This window comes from Cyrtonyx montezumae, unplaced genomic scaffold, assembly GCF_038088225.1.
Source record: "Cyrtonyx montezumae isolate F1298 unplaced genomic scaffold, pur_monq_1.0 scaffold_17, whole genome shotgun sequence".
NCBI classification, from domain to species: domain Eukaryota; kingdom Metazoa; phylum Chordata; class Aves; order Galliformes; family Odontophoridae; genus Cyrtonyx; species Cyrtonyx montezumae.
The window spans coordinates 14,842,574-14,864,558 of NW_027071903.1; the positions used below are offsets into that span (position 1 = coordinate 14,842,574).

The 21,985-nt window shown below is 52.3% G+C and overlaps 2 protein-coding genes across 2 annotated transcripts; both read left to right on the plus strand.

The window, feature by feature from the left end:
* The first annotated feature begins 126 nt into the window (after positions 1–126).
* ZDHHC1 (zinc finger DHHC-type containing 1) lies at positions 127–15,952 on the plus strand. Its single transcript, XM_065733388.1, has 11 exons — positions 127–211; positions 1,614–1,826; positions 3,246–3,421; positions 4,048–4,149; positions 4,888–5,012; positions 5,303–5,461; positions 8,934–9,046; positions 12,643–12,728; positions 13,939–14,032; positions 14,275–14,383; positions 15,451–15,952. Exons 2-11 carry the CDS (start codon positions 1,614–1,616, stop codon positions 15,927–15,929), a joined length of 1,656 nt encoding a protein of 551 aa, XP_065589460.1. The 5' UTR covers positions 127–211; the 3' UTR covers positions 15,930–15,952.
* A 3,011-nt stretch (positions 15,953–18,963) lies between these two features.
* TPPP3 (tubulin polymerization promoting protein family member 3) lies at positions 18,964–20,681 on the plus strand. The gene is made up of 3 exons (XM_065733389.1): positions 18,964–19,283; positions 19,964–20,117; positions 20,247–20,681. The coding sequence occupies exons 1-3, from the start codon at positions 19,096–19,098 to the stop codon at positions 20,433–20,435; spliced, it is 531 nt and encodes a 176-aa protein (XP_065589461.1). The 5' UTR covers positions 18,964–19,095; the 3' UTR covers positions 20,436–20,681.
* Positions 20,682–21,985: the final 1,304 nt, after the last annotated feature.

The following is a 21,985-nucleotide window of genomic DNA, read 5'->3' on the forward strand; positions in this document are numbered from 1 at the left end:
GCCATGGCGACGGGCCCAGCGGCCTGACCCGCCGCGCTCGCCCCTCGGGGCGAGAGGTGAGGGCCCGGGCCCTCTCGGCGCGGCAGCAATCCGCGGGGTGCCCGGCTCCATCCCGCTGCGTCCCCCGGCCCCGGGCTTCGCTGCATGGGGTCTGCACGGCGAGACCTGCGGCCTCCGAGTCGATCCCCGGCGTCCGAGCAGCGCTGACTGAGTAAGCCGTCGGCTCTCCGCTTGGCAACGCGGTGCACGCCGTGCTTTCCTTAGCGAGAGGCATGTCAGGTTTGCAGTGACATGCGAGAGGCATGTCAGGTACTCAGCTGGGAGGAGAGCACAGAGAGGCCCTGTGGAGAGGGCTTAGCAGGAGCAGTGCTTAGCGGGGTCAGCCCTGGATGTGTGGGAGGCTGGGAGCACGGAGTGCCTGGTTGTGTGCTGCTGTGCGCAGCCTGGACTTCGTGGTCACTGCGGGTCCTTTCCAATTCAGGATATTCTATGCTTCTGTAGCAGTAATTTCCAGCCCTTTGCTTGCACTGATGCAAGCAGATCTTGTAGCAGGATCTGAACTGCCCCGCTCGCTGACAGTTGCTGCCTATGCCCTTTGGGATTTTTCTGGCACTGGAACTGTGATCAAAACTCCAGCAAGTGAACCAGAGACCTGTTCCTTGCCTCCCAGCCCTGCTCCTTGCCACTCAGCACACTCCTATGCTGAGGGGCTGTGAGAAACCCTGGCCCCACAGAATGGAGAACGGATGCATTTCTTTAGCAAGGCAGGTTCTGTTCAAAGCAGCTCAGTGGCCAGCAGAGAGCCAGAGAACTGCAACCAACAGTTCAGCACAAACTGGAATAGAATCTGTAGCTTGTAGCTGTCGTGCAAACACATGCACATCAAGAACTTCACAGGTTATGGTTCATAACTTGTCTTTGCAACTAAATCTTGCTTTCTCGTGCTGGCAGCCCAGACAGTGTAGGTCAGCTCAGTTTTACGTAGCTCTGTTTTGTTCTTCTAGCAACAGCTGGCCTCACTGTTGTGTTGTGTGCAATTCCTTTTTCCTCTTTTTGTTCACTTTTTTTTTTTTTTCCACTTTCTGGTCTTTCCACTTCCTTTGTTGCTGACAAAGGCACCTCTGTTTTCCCGAATGCTGTGTAGTACTGAAGCTGTGATTCCATCCCACATGCCACCTGCTTTCACTGCACTTCTCCTCACCTGCTGGAAGGAAAGCATGGCATATCCGAGTCAGGTGGCAGCATTTGTTCTGACATCACCTGGAATAGCTTTCTGAAATGAACACATTCCCCAGACAGAGCACGTTGTACTCTGGGCTGCCCACCTGCGCCCCTTTTACTCGATTTTGGCCTAGATCCATTAAAACACTGGCAAAGCCTGCACATTTCCCTTAGCTGAAAGGTTGGCCTAACATTGTTTCATGCAGACATCAACACTTGCTTTTGGAATGTGTAGTTGTTTTTCCCCTTTTTTTCCTATAGATGACAGATCCTCTTTGCTCTGAGAAGTCTTCCCTCAGATGCCTTATCCTGGTCTCTTAACTTTCTTGGAGCATATATCCAGGACTCAGAATGTATTTTTACATCAATCTTTTCTCTTTTTATTTCTACAGATGAACATCTGCAACAAGCCTCCAAATAAGACAGCTCCAGAGAATTTGGGTGAAGCTGATCCTAAAGTCCAACGTGCTCGAAGAAATGGCTGGAGCTGGCCTGTGCACCCTTTCCAGATCATTACCTGGCTGCTGTACCTTTTCTTTGCTCTGGTTGGCTTTGGAATTCTGGTTCCTCTCCTGCCCCTCCACTGGCTGCCCGCTGGCTATATCGTATCCTTTGGTCATAGGAAAACCAGGGAACTGCTGTTTGCAGAGTGTGGGGTTGTGTGTCTCCACGAGGATTGCTGCCAGTCTCAGTGTAGTGCAAACCGAGGGGAAATTTTAACATTGTCTGTAACTGAAGAGAAGAAAATCCTTCAGCAGCTGCAGCCTGTTTTGCCATTCATATTTAAAGCTTCCTTAGCAGAACCAGATAACCAAGAAATGTTGTAGACAGCATCTTGGGAAGAGTTCTGAAAAGATGTTCCTGAGGAATTCACTTATCATAATTAACACATCTGAAATTCATGTGCCTTTGATATCTTGGGGATTCTGATATTTTTGCTAATAGTTTTAGTTGAACTCACACGATTTAGTCATTAATAACATCATCAGCTCACGGTTGTCTTTTGTCTATCTATCTTACTGAAATCCTTGGTGCTATCGTGCCTCAAACTTTGTAAATCTGTCTGCCACATGTCATCATAACTCAATCTAAAGTCATTCTAATTGACCAGACCAACATATCTGAAAGCTTTACTGCCAGTTAGTACAGTTCTAAGGCCTTTTTTTTTCTCTCCTTACCACACTACTGTGTTTTCCATAGACTTTAATAGGATTGGTGATGTGCATATCTGGTTGCATAGCAGATAAACAGGAAGGTAAATTGTTGCATGCACTGATGTGTATTGAGGAGCAGGCTGTCGTGTGTAGTGGTTTTCCCAGATGCATAACATTGCTGCTTTATATGCTTTCCAAACATTAGCAATCACTTGAGGTTTGACCAGAAGTACTTCTAAAGCTCATTTGCTCTGCCTTGTAACTGTGTTTTGGAAGTAAGAATCCAAACAGGTGACGTTTTGAGATACAGATGACGTGTCCTGGATACTGTGTGTCAGTAAGCTCTGTAGGACCCTCCTTGGTAGGGGTGATCCTCTTCATTGGGACTCACTGAGTAAGGAAGAGGAAAGCGAGGTGGTCGGTGCTAGTTCCTTGATGTGACTTCTTTTTCTCTCTTTTTTGGAAGTTTGGCCTGTTGAAGGGGCATGTGCACGGCCTTAACTGACTGTTACTTTACAAAGATTCTGTGTGGACTAAGAAGCACGAACCTGCGCCGTCAGTCTGCACATAGGGTCAGATTCTGGTAAGTAGAAGTGACCTTTAAAAACTCCTGTGCAAGGGAGGACATTTCCACCAGGCACAAAGTAGTAGTCTATGAGGAGTGTTGTTCCTGCAGATGCAGTTATCTTTTTGCAGAGGATGTTTGTTACAGTGGGACAGGTGAACTTCTCTGTTAATAAAGCTCAGATTAACGTGCTGTGATATGGTAATTTGTAATCCGCATATTCCTTGTCTCTGTGGGCTTTGTGTATTAAGAATAAAAATATACACATTAAATCACTCCTACGATCCTTAACTGTGTAACTTCAGTGTCCAGGAGTGTGTTTTATCTACCATTTAGTTGTTTATCTTACTGCAGTCTCCATTGATCCTGCGGATGCAAAAGTGCGAGAAAAAAACTATCTAGGGCCTCTGGCCACCTTCAATCGTAATCAGCATGCACATGTCATTGAAAACCATCATTGCCATGTCTGTGATGTGAATGTGTAAGTATCTTCTCTTTTGCTTCTACTAATCTTTCTTCTTCACCACTGCACTTTGCCACTGGACGCTACTTTACTGTTGGGCTGTAAGATTGAAGTCAGGTTCCTGAAGCTCTGAGCTCTGCAGTGCCAGTGAAACTTCATTCCCAGCTCAGTGGGCTGGGTGGCTCCCACTGTCACATGTGAACATGGTTCTGTGTTTGATTCAATTGCTCTCATGTCATGTGGAGAGGACTCTGCTGTTCTTTGTTATCTGGGTGTCAGTGTTCAAACTGAGAACAACGTGTAACTTGTGCATGCGTGCTTGTGTTTGGTGAGATGCTAATGCAGTAGGAGAAATGCCTGGAGGGCAGCTTGTAAGATCAAGGTTTGTACAATTGCTGAAGGGTTTACAACAAGACAGCAACGATCTCCAAATTAGAAATCACACTGTGCATTAAATAGGAAAACTTTGCAGTGTTTGGGATCGTGGTCCAGCAATGGTGGATACAGGCAATGTGTTTGGGGGTTTCATTATTCGTGTTGTGGATATTCTCATGGTTGGTTACCAGACTCTCTGCTGCTGTACCCCCCTGTACGTGTGTCCCTGGTAAAGGCACGCCACGCTAACACCACCCTTTCTTTGGCAGGAGTGCCAGCTCAAAGCACTGTGGATCTTGCAACAAGTGCGTGCGTGGCTTTGATCACCACTGCAAATGGCTCAACAACTGTGTGGGAGAGAGGAATTACTGGTAAGGGCTTGGAGCCGTGGCAGGAGCACATCGCTGCCTAAATAACATCCCCCTTCCCCAGGGTGCTCCTGCATCTCAGTCTGATCTGTGCTCAGCCACACAAAACCACTTTTCCTCTGGATCCCAGCTGAATAAAATCAGTCATGAGGAAACCAGGTGGAAAAGACAAGCAGTATGACACCCGTATAACCAGGGATGAAATCCCTAGCCTTAGTAGTCAAATGTCTACAAGTGAAAACAGAAAACGTGGTGGGATGTGAAGTGGGTGTCCTTAGTGTATATGATAACTGGAGTGGGAATAGCTCCACGATCATCCTGTTGTTCCCATCCCTGAATCCAAACTGCCTGCTTTCCCTCCAAGATTTGCCAATTGGCAGGAGTTACAGCAGCACACATGCAAATCTAATCTGTGCCAGGTTTAAGGCAAAGAATGAAGCGACTCACACTCATTATTGCTTCTCTGCTCACTTTCCTGCACTAGAACCACATGGTTACTGCTGAGAGCCACGACACACTGCCTTGAGGTTTTGTGCAGGGAGCTCTTTTTCTGTCATGTGTACTTGACTGCTTTCTAACTACAATTGCTTGAAGGGTCCCAGTTGCTGTCAGGTTACGAAACAAGGCTCTTGTCCAGCATCAACAAAAGTGCTGCAGTAATTTGGGGTAGCTGTATATATCTGTCTCTTGAATTGTGCCTGTGATGTTACTGAAGCCACTCAGAGTTCACTTTTTTGGCAGGTTCTTTTTGAATAGTGTGGTGTCTGCCATCCTGGGCCTCGGGCTCCTGCTGCTCATTGCTTTCTACGTCTTTGTTGAGTTCTTCATTAACCCCACCATGCTTCGTTCTGACCGCCACTATGAGGGTAAGGGCATCCTGGGAATCAGCCAGCACGTCTCAGTATGAGATTGGATTCTCCCACTGAGGAGGAGCTCCCATTCCCTATTCCTGCAGTTGTACAAGTGTCTGCTCAGCTGATGGCACGTTTCCTTCCCACACCCACTGAACTGCTCTGCAGGCACAGAGTTTCTTAAGCCTCACACGCATAACGGGCCTGCAGCCCATTCCTAGTTCCAAATATTTCCAGCTCTAAAGTTGAGTTAGAGATACTTAACTATGTGGACAGTCAGCAGACCTGCTGCTTTTGCTTTTCAGGTCTGAAGAACCGCACGGATGTCTGGTTTGTGTTTCTGCCTGCTGTTCCTGTTGAGACTCGGGCACCTGCCATTTTGTTCTCAGCTGGGACTTTTATTCTTCTGAGCCTGGTGACTGTGAGCCTGCTGGGCCACCTCCTGATCTTTCACATCTATCTTAGTAAGTATTACTTCCCTGTCATCCGCATCCCCATTTCATTTTCCTTTAGCTACTACTTGTTCTGCGTTCATTGTGTGTTCATCCGTGTTACAGACTTCCAAGATGATCACTGAAGGGGGTAGAAGTAGAGGGTTTAACAGTATACATTTTGTGTCTTTGCAAAGGGTGGATTGGAGCTGGTGAAAAGCCTTTTCCAACTCAAGCCAGGTTCCTCAGAAGCATTTTAAAATCATTATCTTTCTAGTTATCTCACTAGGAAATTTCTAGTAGGGCCACTACCCACCAATACAATTTCCTTATTCGGGTCTGAATCCTAGAAATCATACCAAACTTTAGAATCCAGATAAACTTACAGTTCACTCATTGAACTACATCAGTAGGCATTTCCAGAATGTCTTGGATGGTGTTTGGACAGTTGTTAAGTCCTGAAGGTTAAACAGTGGCGTCTTAAATTGAAGAAATAAAAGAAGAATTGTAACTGAATTGTTCTTGGCTAATATAACAGTGAGAGACTTTATCTAAAAATGCATATCATTTTATATAGCTACAAGAAACTTATCTGGGTCACATTTCCTGTGGTTATAGATTGACAGTGCATCCGTGCTGGTTCTGTGCCAGCTTGGTGCTGTACCAGCTGAACCACAAGGAGATGTGAGCAAGGTGCACTCACGTGTGCAGTGCCATTCTGTGATACAAGAGATCCTGTTTCTCTGGACTCATTTTGCAGTGGGAAGCCCAACTTCCAGGTCTGACCCTGTTATGGAAGTTGTACTGTACAGGCACAAAATGACCTGTGGAACTCAGAGGGAGAAGCTTTCAGAAGGGCTCCTTGTTAGGTTTCCTACTCGGTGCTGCATCAGTAGGGGCAGTTTTGTCTGGAAGTCATCAGATACCTTGTTTTTCAGTCACTGTCTGGAGTGGAGCCTGTGCCATTTGTGTTCTGTAAGTCACGATGAGGGAAGATCTCACACTTGCTATAGTCAGTGGGGACAAAACTAGGGAAGAAGGGATGTGCTGGAGGAGAGGAGGAGGTGCTGTTACAGGTGGATTGTTAGGTTGTCTGTGACAGTGACACAGAAGCCAACACAAACAAGGTCAGCACAAACCAGTGCAGTTCCACATGTGGTCAACAGTCCGTGAGTTTGCTTTCTTGGCATAATTACAAGTTGCCTCTTATCTGGTTAATGGTGATGCCTGGAGATCTCAAAGGTCGATCTACCACTGCAGGAAGACTAAAAAGCATCACAGTGCTGGGGCAACTCCAGGAACATTTCCTTTGGCTGAAAACGACGAGGTTAACGCTGAGCTGCACGTTACCTTGTCTGCCATACAGCTTCCACAAGAGGGTGCTCCATCCTCGGCATTAAGATGTCCCTGACAAACAGGAACCTGTGTGGCCAAAACCCAGTTCTGTGGACAGAGCCCAGTACTCCTCTGTTTGTTTTTTATTGTTGTCGAGATGTGATTTTTTTTCTTCTTCAGAACCAATCTGAAGGCGAATTAACTTTTAATCTGCCCCAATGTTTTCTCCATATGTGGAAACAGCGTTGAATTATTGTTGATTTCTGTTACTTTTTTGTGATGTTGGCATTCACTGCCTTGTTGAAGCTGGCTGAGATGTGCTTCGTGCAGTCCTTAAAGGGAGCAGCACTGCCACCTTGAAGCCTATCTTGCATGTTACAAGTTATGCATTACCCTCAGATTCAGGTGAACAGACAAATGATGTCTTTAAAATTCACATTATTTCACACAGATAGTTTTCAGTGGTCTCACCTGAATACTTAGAGGAAGACAGTATGGGAATGAGCCATCCCTTTTGGTGCTAGAAATAGAATTTATCAACTGTATTGATAAATTATATGTGAGTATTGATTCATGAAACTCTTTGTAATTAAATTGCAGCCAAGAAAATAGCACCCCTGTGGCTGGTATTGCTTTTAAGTTTCACGTTAAAGAACACCAACCTCCCTTAAATCAGATTGAGCAGTGAAAATGTTAGAACCTGGCTTTGCTATGAGCGCAGTGATCTTTTCAGAATGGCTGTCGTGGCTTTAACGACTTGCTGCTGTCACAGTGGGTTATTCTCAAAGCAGTTGATCCGTGTATTTAAAATTGCATCTTGATTGAGGTGCTGTTGTGGAGTGAAGCATGGCACGTTGGAGGTTTGGAGAGAGGTGTTTGGGTTTTTGAATTATGGCTCATCATGTGCGGCAGTGTTTGGCCAAGTGCAATGCTTTTAACTAAATAACCATTTACAAATCCCATAACAATTGTAGGGGGTGGAAGGGACCTCTGAAGATCATTGGGTCCAGCCCCCCTGCCAAAGCAGCTCCCTAGGCCAGGTTGCAAAGGTTGCTCTGCTAACTGTTCAGAAGCCAGTGAATTCTATGGCCAAAATGGTTTGTAACCCTCTGCTTCTGAAGCAGTATTCTGTTTCTTACTAAGGCACACAGACACAGTTCTGCTGACATTTGCCAGCTCCCTGCACTGTCCTCATTAAATGCAATCTCTAATCACTTGGCTGCAGGCTTGCATTCAGTTTTATGCTCAGTCTTCCTGGCCAAATGCGTCTTGGATTCTTTTTCCTTCCTAAGGCCATTGCTTGGATAGGAGAGGCACCTTCTCCTCTGCTCTCCCCCACTTCCCTGTGAAGTAGCCTTGTGCCTAGGCCACGGTTCTGAGGGTAAGATACCCCTGGTCCAAATTAATTCAGGCACAGCAGGGATTTTAGTCTAGGTGTCCCACATCCTGAGCATCTGATTTAACTGTGTGCTACTGTAAACAGGAACAGTGCTTACCAGACTGCAGTCAAACACTGCAGCATCCATTTCTGGCTTTTGTGGTCTAAAAATACTACAACATTAGAGTCATGAGGAGAGGAACGCCTTAGTGTTGAATCCCCGTCATGTTTGGAGTCTCTTGAGGAAAGCAAGCTGCTCAGAAATGTCCGATGCTTTTGCTCATTCATGGAAGCAGATGTGTTTGTGTCTGTAGGACGTTAAGAGCACTTAAACTCAGGCACATATAAACGTTGGGCACGTCTGCTTGGCACAAGGTGAATGGGCAAGCACTGCTTACTGTTTTGGGTGTGAATTGCCTCAGCCTTCCTTCTGCACCCACCTGCTGACTTCCTTTTCTCCATTCAGCATTACATATCTTTTGACTGCTCTCTGTGCAACGCAGATCTTGCAGATATCGCTTACGATCTGCTCTGAAAGGAGCTGTGTGAATTCCTGCTGCATAAAAGTCAGTACCAAGTGTGTATGAGACATTTAACTGAGCACTGTGACGACGAGAAGGTGCTGTGGTGATAACAGTATGGTAAGATAAGCAGTGCAAAGGTGATTTTGGCTTAGAGTATCTGTCTTCCCGTGTTTATTGTTACCGTTTCAAACGTGGAGTTTGTGAGCTGGCAGTGCAGTCGGGAGCGGCCTTTCACACACTGACATGAGCTCCCTCTCTTTCCTCCCAGGGTGGAACAGACTGACTACGTACCAGTACATCCTGCAGCAGCGTGCCCAGCAGGAGGCCAAAGAAGCAGACAAGCAGCTGGATCCTTGTCCCTCCCAAGTGATCCCCAGTCAGGTACTCACTGCACTTGCAGTCCATCTCTCATGGAACAGCCTCACTCGTCAGCTGTGCAGAGTTTGCTTCGGTTTTGTAAGCTTCCAGCTGTAGAGGCAGCTGCTCCAGGCAGGACTTTGGAGGTACCTGTGAGGGGTTGAGATGTGAGGAGGATGTGAGCGAGCCTACGGTCTGTAACGTGATGAACACTTCAGGCATTAGCAGTACTGCTTTCAAACGAATCAATCCCACCCACTCTCTTGTTCCACCACTTGTTCTGGGCCCTGGACTGTCTGTTCTCCTTTGCCAATGCAGCTGTTCGTTACAGTCATGCAGTGAACAGGGTGGGGGAACTCATCTGGGTAAGAAGAAGCTTTGTTAAAAAAATAGTTGAGGTAGTGTTCAGCCAGGCCAGCTCCCTCCCATTCGGCTCACCAAGCAGTCACAGAACTGCTTGTGTCAGCACAAAAGAAGATGACTGAGGAGTGGGAAGGTCCTGTGTCTGGAAAGGACAGGACCATCTGTTTCAGTGGCCAGCTTATGCGCGTGGTGTTGTAGGTCGTGACTGAAAATGAGATAGGTTCTAAGGCTGGAGAAACTGAGGTTAATCAGCAGCAGCTAATACGGGCTAGTTCAAGTGCCTGGAGGAAGAAGAGAGCACCAATCCTGTTCAGAAACGACCCAGATAACTTTATTTTCCTTTGAGATGAGTCTACACAGTGCCGGGGTTCTTGAGGTTACTGCAGAGTTGATCTGTGTGCTGTACAGGACCCCTCAGTCCTGCTGCACTGTGCAGTGGAATACATAACACTGATTCTCTCATTGAAAGGTTCAGTGTCAGCTGCAAGACAGCTTTGTCCCTGGAGTGCTCAGAATGTGACAGAACAACACTTGTGCTGGTTTGGATGGGGGGGACTGACTAGAAACTTCCAGAAGCTCCTCCTAGTCAAAATTATTCTGCAATCCCATGTAACTCTGTGTAGCTTTATGCAAGTGAGTGTCCTGCTATATAACCAGACTTATATTCCATAGGAAACTAATGGAATCCACACTTAGGCCACGTCCCCTGTGAGGAGATACTGGGGTCTCTCTGCACTCACTCATAGCTTTTCCCTATCAAATGAAGAGGGACAGTGAACTGAATTCCCTTTCTGTGCGATACGGAGACCTCAGCTTTTCGTATGCCTTTTTTGTTCACTGCTGGGAAATCTGAACCATCATTTTGAACGGAGCTTTCCAGAACAGCAAGGATGTTTGGCACTTGGGCTCGTACAGCTTTGCTTACCGTGACCACTAAAGCACTACTGCAACGTGAGCACTAATGATTTCCTGGTTACCAGATTTTAATTGCTACTGAGAATATATACACCTGCAAAAAGTGAGCTGGGTGTGTCTGCCTTTGGGATGCTTGGCTGTGTTCTCCTCTGCACGGCTGCTTGTCTGGGGATGTGTGGGTACAGTTCTTTGTAGGCTCGCAGAAGCAGGGTGAAAAGGAGCTGTGTGTTTCAGAGCTGCAGTCAGTACCTTGGGGAGCAGCAGGGACTGGAAGATGCCCAGTAACATTGTGAAGAGCAGTGTTAACCCCCAGACTTTCCTTGTTCCTCACATAGCAACCAGAGATAAACACAAACAAACACACTGGAGCAGGGGCACACTGAGTGAGTTGCCTTTTGTAAGCTGCTCTGACTGCAGCCTTCAGCCTGAGCACAGAGGCCCTTTGTAACTGATCCAAGGTCTCTCAGGCATCAAACAGAAATTGTGTTCTTCCCACCTTTGTCTTAACTGCTCATTAACTTCAGAGGGCGAGCAGAGATGCATTTCCCATTTTGGTGGAGCCTTCTTTAAGCCTGGGTGCTGCTTGAGTCCTTGGCTGTGTTCAGGCTGAAGGATTACAGGGGACCTGAGCGTGGCACTGAGCTTTGGGAACTGGGATTGAAGTGGGGTTAGCAGTCTGTTTGCAGCAGGAGGGAGAGCTGAACCCAGATGAGCTGACGGGGAGAGGCAGCCCCATCAGGCTGCCAGCTGCCAGTTGTGTGGGAGCTGCAGATGCTGGGGCTCTGTGCTTCTGCCATGCAGAGAGAACCTTGCATTTCCTACTGATGCAGTCTTCTTCGGGTCACCTCTGCTTGTCAGCTCTGATGGGTTGCTTTCTGTGTGCGGCTGCTTTGGTTATTCATAATTTAAAAGGCCACCATGTACAAAATGGATTTTTAAAAGGCTCTTCTGTTGCCTACTTGGAAAGTATTGCTCGTGGTATCCTCAAGATGCATCCTTTGCTAATGTTCTTTGGCAGAGCAGGCCTGTCTTGCTGTGGATATTGTGTCCTGATGATTTCCCCTCGCTGTGCACAGTCTCACAAGGAAGTCTTCTGCTACAGCTATTTCAACACGCAGGGCAGGGAAGAGCTGCTTCTCTCCCTGCTTACAGTGACACGAGGCTGTGGCTGATCTCCTCCGTTTGTGACTCAGGTGCTTTGCGTGTCACCATGAGGAGTTCTGTCTCCAAGAAGCTCTGAGGAGCAGTTTATGTACCCTTGGTGCTCAGGCAGTGATGACTGATGACCTGAGTTACAGACTCAGGGTGAATTATCTGCAGATCATTAATCCTGCACTGGGCTGAACCCTGCTTAGTGAGCCCCCATCAGCCTCATTCCCAAAGTTCTGGTGTTTAAGGTTGCTGAACCAATTCCCTCCAATTTGATGCCAGCACCTGTAAAACAATTGCAAGTTTTCCTCCTGCATTTGCAAGACCAATTCAAGTAAGAGCACTTTTCTAAATGCAACAAGCCTGAACTCTTTCCAGCTTGGCACCTCTCTTATCTATAATTACATGAGTACAGAGTCTGCAGATCTCCATGCCAAGGTTTTTGAAAGCACCTTGCAATTTGGGAAGTTTCTTTTGAGAAGAAGAGTGGCCAGAGATGAGCAGGGCAGTGTGCTGGCTCTGTTGCTGGGGATGTGCTCCCCAGTGCTCTCTGGCAGCACTTGGCAGTGTGTGTCAGGGGCTTTGTAACTCCCTCTGTACCTTCTGATTTCATGTAACTTAAGGTTACGTGAGTCTTCTGCAGCTCCTTGCAGCTGGCTCTCATCCTTGCTGCCTTACATAAGGCAGCAGCATCATCACAGACTTCACCCTGCTGTTCTGCTGCATGCTGACTGTGGCTGTGGTGAGCTGCAGAGGCCCCGGGTCTCTCACAGACCCACTTATGGGACATCCAACTTTGATTTTTGACACAGTATGTGTCTGTGTAGCCACTGCACACTAAAAGTGTGATTGTTGGGTTGTTTTTTTTTTTCCTGAGATTGAAGCTTCATTGCCTGCATCACTTGGTCCTCCAACTGCCCCAACTGTGTGCTGCTGGGGGAGTCCAGGAACCCCTTTCTGTCGTTCAGAACTGGATGCAGAAGGCTTCTTTGTTAAGCCTTCTTCTATGCTTAACAAGGATTAGAAAATGCACAGTACTGCTACATCCTTTGCTGAGTGTCAGCTGTGGTAGCTCCAATGACCAAATGCTTGGTATGTGGGAGGAAGAAAACACCTCTGCAGTGAAAATCCTTCTTCCCCTGTGTGTCTCTCTTGTTCTGGAAATGCTGATTGTTTCTGTTTGGTTGTTTCAGGAAGTGGACTTACTTCCAGCTAACCCTGGCCATGCAGACCCTGGTGTTCACAGAGAGGACTTCTCAGCAGTAAATTCAGAAAAATGGTGCGTCTCCAAGAGGCAGGTGTCATGAATGGGAAGTGCATCCCTCAATGTGGACTGCACCCCTGCAGTCACCTTAGGAGCAGAAGAAGCACTAGTGTTTTGACAACGACATGTTCACTGAGGTTCAGGAGGGCAGGTACATGCAGGAGTGCTTGCCTCCTGTCCTCTGGAACACAAACTTTCCTAGATCCACATGTTTTACAATAAAATGATTTAAAATGCTTGAAATAGATCTGGGAGCTCCCCTTAAGCTTGCAGCAGGTTTCTATTTGACTGAAGGAAGTGGTCTGCTTTGTGAGCTACTGTGAAATGAGAAAACCTCTTAACTTCGTGATTTAGGCTTAGAGAACTCTGGAGTAGCAAGTCACACTGAGTGAGTATCTCACTGCCCTGGAATTAAACAGGGTATGCTCAGCTATGGGGCTGTGAGAGGGGATTGTACATAGCTCATCATACCTCGTGTATGCTCACGTCCTCAACAAGGCTGAGGTTCTTAGCAGGAGGACTAACTTAAGGCTGAGGTCTGCAAGGTACAGGGAGGTTCAGCTGCAGTGTACTCTGACCCCGTGCATTGTTGCTGCCCTGTCTCAGTTCATCAGTGACCTGCTCAACATTATGTCCTGGTTTGCTTTGGCATCAGAAAATCCAGCTTCAGCCCATTTCCAGATTCCCTAGAGATTTTTTTCTTGAGTAACCTATAAGGAATCAGGCTGAAAAAAACCATTTCAGGTTGTGTTTGTGCCCGTTTAGTATTTGTACCCCCACATCTGAAGCTCTCTTCTCAGGCCATAGGGTTTTTCTCTCAAAATCAAGTTTCAGCTCCATGTGGAAGCCAGGTGATCACGCAGAGTACTGCTAAGAGCCACAACACCACAAAAAAGGGTTTCTTCTGTTGCCAGCTTAAACTTCTGAGTGGTTTTGTCCCACAGTCCCTGTGCTGAGCTCATTATCCTGATGCGATTTCAGGTTGTCAGGAGACATGAATCACAGTATGAATCAGGGTAGTTTATAATATGAGGGGGAAAACAGCCTCTTAATTAAGCCTTGCCTATTAACTCGTGTCCTTGGGGGAGGGAAGGGAAACTATTGGTGTTTTGTGCACGGTTGTGGAGGAGCAGCTACCCCGAAGCTGGCTCTGTGCAGGAAAGGTGGGCATCACAGTTCAGCAGTGTGTGAGGGGAGCATCTCATGTAACTGCTGTGTGCTTTAGCTTTTCCAAGCTCTACATCCATGATGACGAAGCTGATCCTGAACGCAGCTCCTCTCCTGACCTCCCATCACTTCACTTTGCAGCCCCTCTGCAGGTAAGCACGAGCCCTGCTGCGTGCTGTGCTCTCTGCTGGTGGCTGCACGAGGACAAACAGTGCCCTCCTGCCTCAGCTTCTCCATGGGAGCAGATGTGTTCTGCTGTTGCCTCTCAGACTTGCAGCTCAGCTGTAATAAATACGTGAAAAAATCCTTTTCTGCTATGCTTGTATGTTGGACGAGAGCTCTCTCTCTGAGTATGTCATGTGCTGTGTGACTTTCTGGCTTCTTGCTTTCACAGAGACAGAAAAAAAGAAGCAAGAAGGTGCTAAAGAATTCTTCCTCGGCGATGGAGAACAGATCAAAACCACACACTGCACCCTGGACTGCTTTCCCAGGTCCCCAGTCAGGTGAGTGTGCATCGCTCAGCTCCTCTGCTTCGTAACACTTCCATCTCACTGAGATGCGAAGGAACTAACACAGACTTACTTGCTTTTAGAAAGCAGAGGTGAGGAAAAAAAGCAAAAGAGTGGCAACTCCCTGGAGAGGGGCAGATAGGAACTTTACTTGGCAGCAGCTGTGTTGGGAGGAGCTGATGGGTCGTGATGCCAGCTTTTCCTTGCACTCCTGCAGCTTTAAACATGCTATTTCTTGGAGCTCGTAGTTTGAAGGTAGCTGAGGAGGGGGGCTCATCTTGCTCCTAATCATCCTGCTCAAGACGTTACTGCAGCAGCACGGTTAAACAGCAGTGCTGCTCCTTTCAGTTCTGTGTTCCTCAAGAGGAAGGCGCAGCAAAAGCCATTGTGCTGGCAGCTGTAGCATGGGCTGCTTTTGTTTTTAAAGGCAGGATTAGTAGAGAAGCAAGAGGGGAAACCAGATCTTCATAAACAGGCTACTGTCTGAGCAGCACTGAAGCAGGAGTCCCCTGGCTCTCTGAAAAGAAGAATGCTGAACAAGGACTGCTCTGTAGCCAAGAGCTGCCTGGTTACCCACGGCTAAATCAGGAGCTGTTCATTCACATGAGTTCAGGGAGTGAAATATCAAATGGAAATCAATTCACGTGGGCCTTGAAGAGCTCAGGAGCAGGTCACGGGGTACCTGACCCTGAAGGTGTGTGGGGAGCTTTGGGAAGGAATCCACTCAGCACTGTGACAGCAGGGGTGACATCCCTGCGTGTTTCCTGACTCCTTGAAGTGCGAGGAGGAGTCTGTGAGGAGCAGACTACACTGACAGCTTTCCTGATAGGGAAACCTGGTGGTGGCAGGAGGTCAGCTGGCCTGAGAATGGGAAGTGAGCACCTCGGGGGGGGCTGGAGGAGCTTTGGTACGGTGCAAAACTCTGTACATTTTCATCTTGAACGTGACAAAAATGTATGTATGGCTTTTGTCACACGCACCGATGGGCCGTGCCAGAGCTGACACCGAGGGATCTTTCCTTCTCTCCTCGACCTTTCTTGTCTGTTTCGTTCCATCTCTAGAGTTTCCAGCTGCAGCTGCTGCCACCTCCTCTTCCCACAGCCCTCTCCTCCTGGTGCCAGCTGCAGTGCCCCCCAGCAGCACGGGGGCAGTGCAGGCAGCAGGACCCCCAGCGGACTATCACTCTGAGTCTGCTGAGTCCATGGATGAGATTCCTGTGGCTCAGACCCACCTCGGGAGCACGGCCCTTCACAGCCCTCCCCAGAACAGCCCCACGTCCACGCACGGCCCCAAACACTGCAAGGGGAAGGGTCTGTATTCTGGGCACAAGGTGAAAAGGAAAAGCTGCCGGCGAGGCAGGCGTGTGGAACGAGATCTGGAACTTCTTTCAAAGGCTCCAGCTGTGTTTGTAAGTAGGAGCAGTGGAGAAGCTCACGTCTCTCAGCCCCAGCCCAGTGGGAGCACAGCTGAACCGCAGCACAGAAAATGCTCCAGCAAACAGCATGGGGACGTAAGGACAACCACCACAGTGCCCGAGTGAGCAGCCTCCCAAAGCCACGGCCCTGGGGGTGAAGCAGGAGCTTCTTTGTTAGTGGCCACTCCAGCAACTCGTTCCCTGGCCACGGCAGCATCCCTCTGTGTGATGCTGTCCATCTTCCAGCACACCTCACCGAGGGGCAGCAGAAGCTCTTCTGCACTGCGTCTTGATGGCTGCTGCTGCTCTCCTCGTCAAGGGGAGGAGGTTTTCCAGGCAGAGCAGTGCCCTGAGGTGGGTGCTTTGACGTGTTGCCAGAGGGAACTAAAACAGAGCATCCTAAAACAGAGCATCCTCCGTAGGGAAGGGCTGTGCGGTCCCGACGCTCCGCAGACCTGTTCTGCAGTCAGTTTCAGGGTGCAGGATAAAACAAGGCTGCATCTCCACTGCGTGTTGGTACTCTGGGAAGTCCATTTTCCACCTGCCTCCTCCCAGTCCGTCCCTGGGTCGCGCTGGGGGGCTCGGCTGGCAGTCACAGGATTGATTGCTCCGTCCCTGTACCGCGTTGTCACTGTGCACCTTCAAGCCAAGTCCACCAGCGTGTGCCCTGCAAAGCAGTGTGCTCTCATCTGCTCAGCCTGGAGCACCGTGTGCCTGCTGTCATCCCTCAGCTCACAGCTGCACGGCCTCCATGAGGAGCACCTCAGCAGCCCCTGCCCGGGTGTGATGCAGGAGGGCTTTGTGCCCCCTCGGGAGGGTGGCTGAGCACCCTGCTGCTTTCTGCACAGCACTTCTTGCTCCAGGGCCATCCCCGGGGGGGCTGTGTTATGGGGAGCCGGTTCCCTGCCCGTGCTGTGCTGCTCTCTGACCTGGAGGTGGTTGTCCTGAAGGGGCAGAGAGCTGAGCCGTGCTGCTAAACGTCTCTGTGGGGCAGAGAATGAGCTCTGAGAAGTGTCCTGGGCACTTTGGGTAGGTGCATTTTCTGCTGCTTCTCCATTTGCTGCCACCCAGGAGCACTGCAGCCCGGTGGTGGAGGCTGGCTGTGCCCTCACTCAGACAGCATCGACCCCTGGAGTCACTCTGTGCTTTCTCACCCTTTCCCCATGCAGAACCAGTCCCAAAGTTTTGTGTGGAGCTCTTTATCAGCTCCGCCCTCAATAAAGTTTTCTACTCCCTTTGCTATATGGTTTCCTCTTGGCTTTTTCTGGCAGCCCTTCATGGAGCAGCACCGTGCCCAGCAGGTGGGCGTCAAAAACCATGGGGTTTTGGGGGCCCAGTGCTGCAACCTGTGGGACAGGTCGGGTTCCCAGTGCTGGCTGTGGGTTCGCCCGTCCTCTCCTTTGCTTTCATCTTCAGCACCGTGCAGTGCCTCGCTCCTCTCTTGGAAGTCAGGGTGACCTCCCTTTGGGAAATGCCTTTCATGTGACATTTTTGGACGCTGATGAGCTGAAGGGGGGGGGGGGGGGAGGGGGGTTGAAGACATTTCACCCCGAATGGAGGAGGAGGGCGGGGGTGCAGCCCCCCAACCTCACACCGTGGGGCAGAGCAGCGGGGCCGGGCACGTCCCGCGTGCATCTCGCTGCTGTCAGACGCAGCTAAGCCCCGCTAACGCCTCCTGGCCGCGCCGTCGCCGGGGTGACCGCATACATATTGCACAAGCTCCGAAACACTTCCCTCTGTTTTGTAGCAACTCGCTCTATAGGAGCGGCGTTCCCACGTAACCTCATCCCACCCCGCTGCTCCCCGATGGCGGCGGTGCCCGTGGGAGGAGGATGGGGCGTGGAGGGAGCGTGTCCCTGCTTGGGGCGGCCTGTGGGTGACCCCGCTTTGGGATGCGTGCCCGGCACCGGGGTGAGCATCGGTGTGGCACGGCTCGCTGGGTGCTGGGAACGCCCCCGATCCTTTCTGGAGATCTTCAAAAGGGGAAAGTTGCTGGGGTCTGGGCACCGGGCCACTCCGTGCTCAGCCCGTGGGACCTCGTGCTTGGCTGCAGCCCGAGCCCCGGGCTGGCCTTCCTTTTCCGGGCTGCGTGAGGAGCCAGCCCAGGACCTGGCTTTGGAGCTCTCCGTCCCAGCAGGGCTGTCATAGTGACAACAAATGCACAACAAACCCCGGCCCTTAGAAACCGAAACCTGACCTGCTCGACCCGGCGATGGGGCAGCGAGCCCGGCCCGGCTCCGGGCCCTCCTCCTCTGCTCCCCACGCGTGTCGGCCCCGACGTGTGCCGCCCTCGGCCACGCAGACGTGCTGCCCCTTGGTTATCCAGAAGTGTCACCACCCCATGGCCACCTCCATCCAGGAGGGTGAGCATTTCATTGGGGACAGCTCTGCTCCCAAGGAGCAGTGATGCAGTGGCACGGCTGCCCAGGGAGGGGGGGGTCACCGTCCCTGGAGGTGCCCCAGAGCCGTGGGGATGTGGCGCTGAGGGACGTGGGTGCGGTGGGGGGGGTCTGAGAGCTCCCTTCCAACCCTCGTGGTCCCGTGGTCGGAGTGATGGCGGAGAAGCGAGGATGCAGGGTGTGGGAGGAAGGGCAAAGGCTGGAGGACGGAGAACGGCAGAGGGAGGACGCGGGGATGGGGCTGCAGAGCTCCGGGTGCCACAGCACAGCCGGGACCTCCCCCCGCGCCCATTCCCTCCCGGCTGCCCCCGCAGGAACCGGGCCGGGCGGACACCCGGTCCGGGCGGGGCGGGACGGGGCGGCCCCGCGGTCCGTCCTCAGCCCCTCCCGCAGCCCCTCCCGCAGTCGGGGGCCGGCACGGAGACACCGCGGGGCCTTAAACAGCGGCGGCAGCGGCGGCCGCGCCCAGAGAGCGGCACCGAGAGGTGAGAGCGGACCGGCACCGGGAGCGAGCGGGGGATGGGACGGGGCTCCGCGGGGTCGGGACCGCTCCGAGGCCCCCGAACCCCCTTTAAGGGTCCGCATCCTCCGGTGACCCCCCCCCCCCCCTCCCCCCCCCCGGGGCCGCGCATTCCAGCCCTAGCGACGGTCGCTAGGCAGCGCGGCCCTGCCCTTAGCGACGGTCGCTAGGCAGCGGGGGAAGGGCGAATGTGATGGCATAGGGCTGGGAGCTCGCTGAGGGATAAGAGTGGGTGGCGGCCAGGCTAGGGGTGGGTTGATAAGCTCGCATCCCTCGCTCCGAAGCCGCCGTCCCCTTAAGGCACCTCTCAGCTGTCGGCATCGGAAGCTGAAGGAGTCATCCAGGTGCTGATCCCACCCCATCCCTCGGCCCCATGGCGGGGAGCGCTGAGATGTCATCTCTGGAGGATAGCTTCCGCAAGTTCGCCATGTACGGTGACACCAAAGCCACGGGGCAGGAGATGAACGGGAAGAACTGGGCCAAGCTGTGCAAGGACTGCAAAATCATCGACGGCAAAAGCATCACCAGCACCGACGTGGACATTGTCTTCTCCAAAGTGAAGTAAGTGACCTGGGCTGGGGTCCCCGTTCTGCACGCATCGCTGTGCAGTGGGTGCAGATAACAAATCAGTGCAGATCTGCAGGATGGGAGAGCCCAGACTGTGGTGTCACGCACAGATAAGACAGGAACCCAAGTTCCCATCCAGCAACAGGAGGATGCTCGGGGCTGTACACTGGGATGTGGCACAGCCCTGAGCTCAGGGAGGGCTCTGAGCTTGGGCCCCGGGGATGCTTTTGTGGTCCGCATGGGTGTGGTGACAGCCAATGCTGCAGCAGGGTGTGGAGGTGACAGTGGGTGGGGATGCTGCTTCCCCAGTACTGCTGCCTGGGGTCTCCTGTTCCCAGCTGGAACCAAGTGGTTTTGGGCACGAGTGTGATGCCGATGGGGAAAGACACGGCACAGCAGCTCTGTGCCAAAGTGAGCAATGGGGAGGGGTCAGGAGCAGCAGCGACAGATGCTCATCCCCTCCCACCAGTGAGGGTTTGAGCACAGAGGGCTGGAACATCACGGGGCTGCAAAGCTCCTGGAGCCCATCCAGCTGGATCCGTGTGCAGCCCCACTGCATTGTGGAGGTGGCTGAGGAACCCCAGGTTGAGAGAAGAGCATTTTTGGGGTCCTCGCGATGTGGCTTGGACCAGCACAAGGTGATGCTCACAGCATTTCGGCGTCGGTGCTTGCAGGGGGAAAACAGCACGTGTCATCAACTACGAGGAGTTCAAGAAGGCCTTGGAGGAGCTGGCCCCAAAGCGCTTTAAGGACAAGAGCAAGGAGGAGGCGTACGAGGCCATCTGCCAGCTGGTGGCCGGGAAGGAGCCCGTTAACGTGGGCATCACGGTGAGAGCGGGGGCAGGGGGTGAGGATGGGGCTCTGCTTCGTGGGAGCCCCACGGGTTTGGGTTCCCAGTGGGCACTGGGGATTGGCAAAAGCTGCTGGCTGACCCACTGCGCCCGCGTCCCCCTGCAGAAAGCCAAGAACGTGGGCGCCGTGGAGCGGCTGACGGACACCTCCAAGTACACGGGGTCCCACAAGGAGCGCTTCGACGAGACGGGGAAGGGCAAGGGGAAGAGCGGGAGGGAGGACATCGTGGACAACAGCGGCTACGTCAGCGCCTACAAGAACGCGGGCACCTACGATGCCAAAATGAAAAAGTAGGGAGCGCCCACCGCCTGCGGTCACGTCAGCCTCGGGACATGGCCGCGGGGCCTGGGAGGCTGCAGCGGGGCTGGCCCCACGCTGGCGGGACATCGGATGCGAGGGGACAGTGGCCGGGCTCCATCTCAACGCCGCATCCGTCCTTCGTGCATCACCCCCTGCCCCTGCAGCGCTGCTCCGTGGGGTGCCCCACCGGCACCTCGGCTGTCCCTACCTCAGTCCCTGCGGGACCACAGCCCACCGTCCCCACCCCTGGCACTTCCCGTCACCCTATTGGGATTCCACTTGCCGAGGGTCCCGCTGCCCAGTGCCGGGGCAGGGTCCCAACCGTCACCAAAGGTCCCTGAGCCTCCATCTCTGCACCCACGTGGGCTCCCGCTGCCCCCACGGAGCCTGAACCAAAGGATGCTGCAGCCCCACGCTGTCACCCCGCAATAAATTCCCCTCCGCACTGACGCCCCGTGTCTTCTTCCGTCCGTCTGTCCATCCCTCTGTCCGCCTTGGCCAGCCCCAGGGCTCGCTTCCTGGCTGGCCCCGAGTTGCCTGAGCAACCGCAGGCACAAACACAGCTCCTGGCTCCGGCCCCCGCTCTGTTTGCAACCAAACACACCGCGGGCTCCTGGTAACCGTCCCTGGGAAGCGGCCGCACTTGTGCTGGGGTGGTGCTCGGGGCTGGGCGCTGCCACCCCAACGCCCACAGTGTCAGCACTGCCCGAGCACCGGGCTTGTGATCACAGCACACGGCTCAGCTCCCCGCCGGCTCTCGTCCCCCCGCACCTCGCTTTGTAAAAGCAGGAGGCAGGCGGGCTGCCCCTGGGCTGGTGTTGGCATCGCTCCCTGGCGCTGCCATGGGCTTGGAGGTGTCATCCCTGCTTTGAGCGCGTCGTACGGGGACAGCGGGGCTCTCCGTGCCCCCTGTCCTGGGTCCTTACCCCTTTGCTGACACCATTGCCCAACTGCAAAAAGGAGGCACGAAATGCCCGGGGTTGATATCCCGTCCCTGTCCCTCTGCTCATGGAGGGCGTGACAAGGAAGGACATGGTGAGCAGCCAGGCCTTGGGGCTGACCCAGGACAGAGGTGGTGGGGGGCAGGGGGGATGCCCACATCGGGGCAGCTCTGTGAGAGGCTGTGGGACCCCTGGGGGCAAAGGGGACACTGCGGAGGTGCCCCCCGGGTACCGAAAAGCGCATTAACCCATTGATCTGATCACAGCTTCTCCCCGAAGTGCTGTGTTTGCCCCAAACCCTAAAAGCTCTGTCACTGACCCAAGGATCTGATGTACTTTTTGGGAAGTCAGGACCCAACCACACAGCCACCAAATGGCGAGGATGCAATGGGGACGTGGCCAGGACGCTCCTCCAGCCTGGGCAGCGCTGGCATCCCACTCCTGCCAAGCCAGCCCCAAGGCAAGCAGTGCTGGCAAAGACCCAGCGGGGTCGACCTGAAGAGCAACTCAAGTAGAGGTCACCACCAGTGTGGTGAGGGTGGCTTCCTGGGAGCAGTGAGATGTTCGTTTGGCTCATCGCCCAAAATGAAGAACAATCTGAAC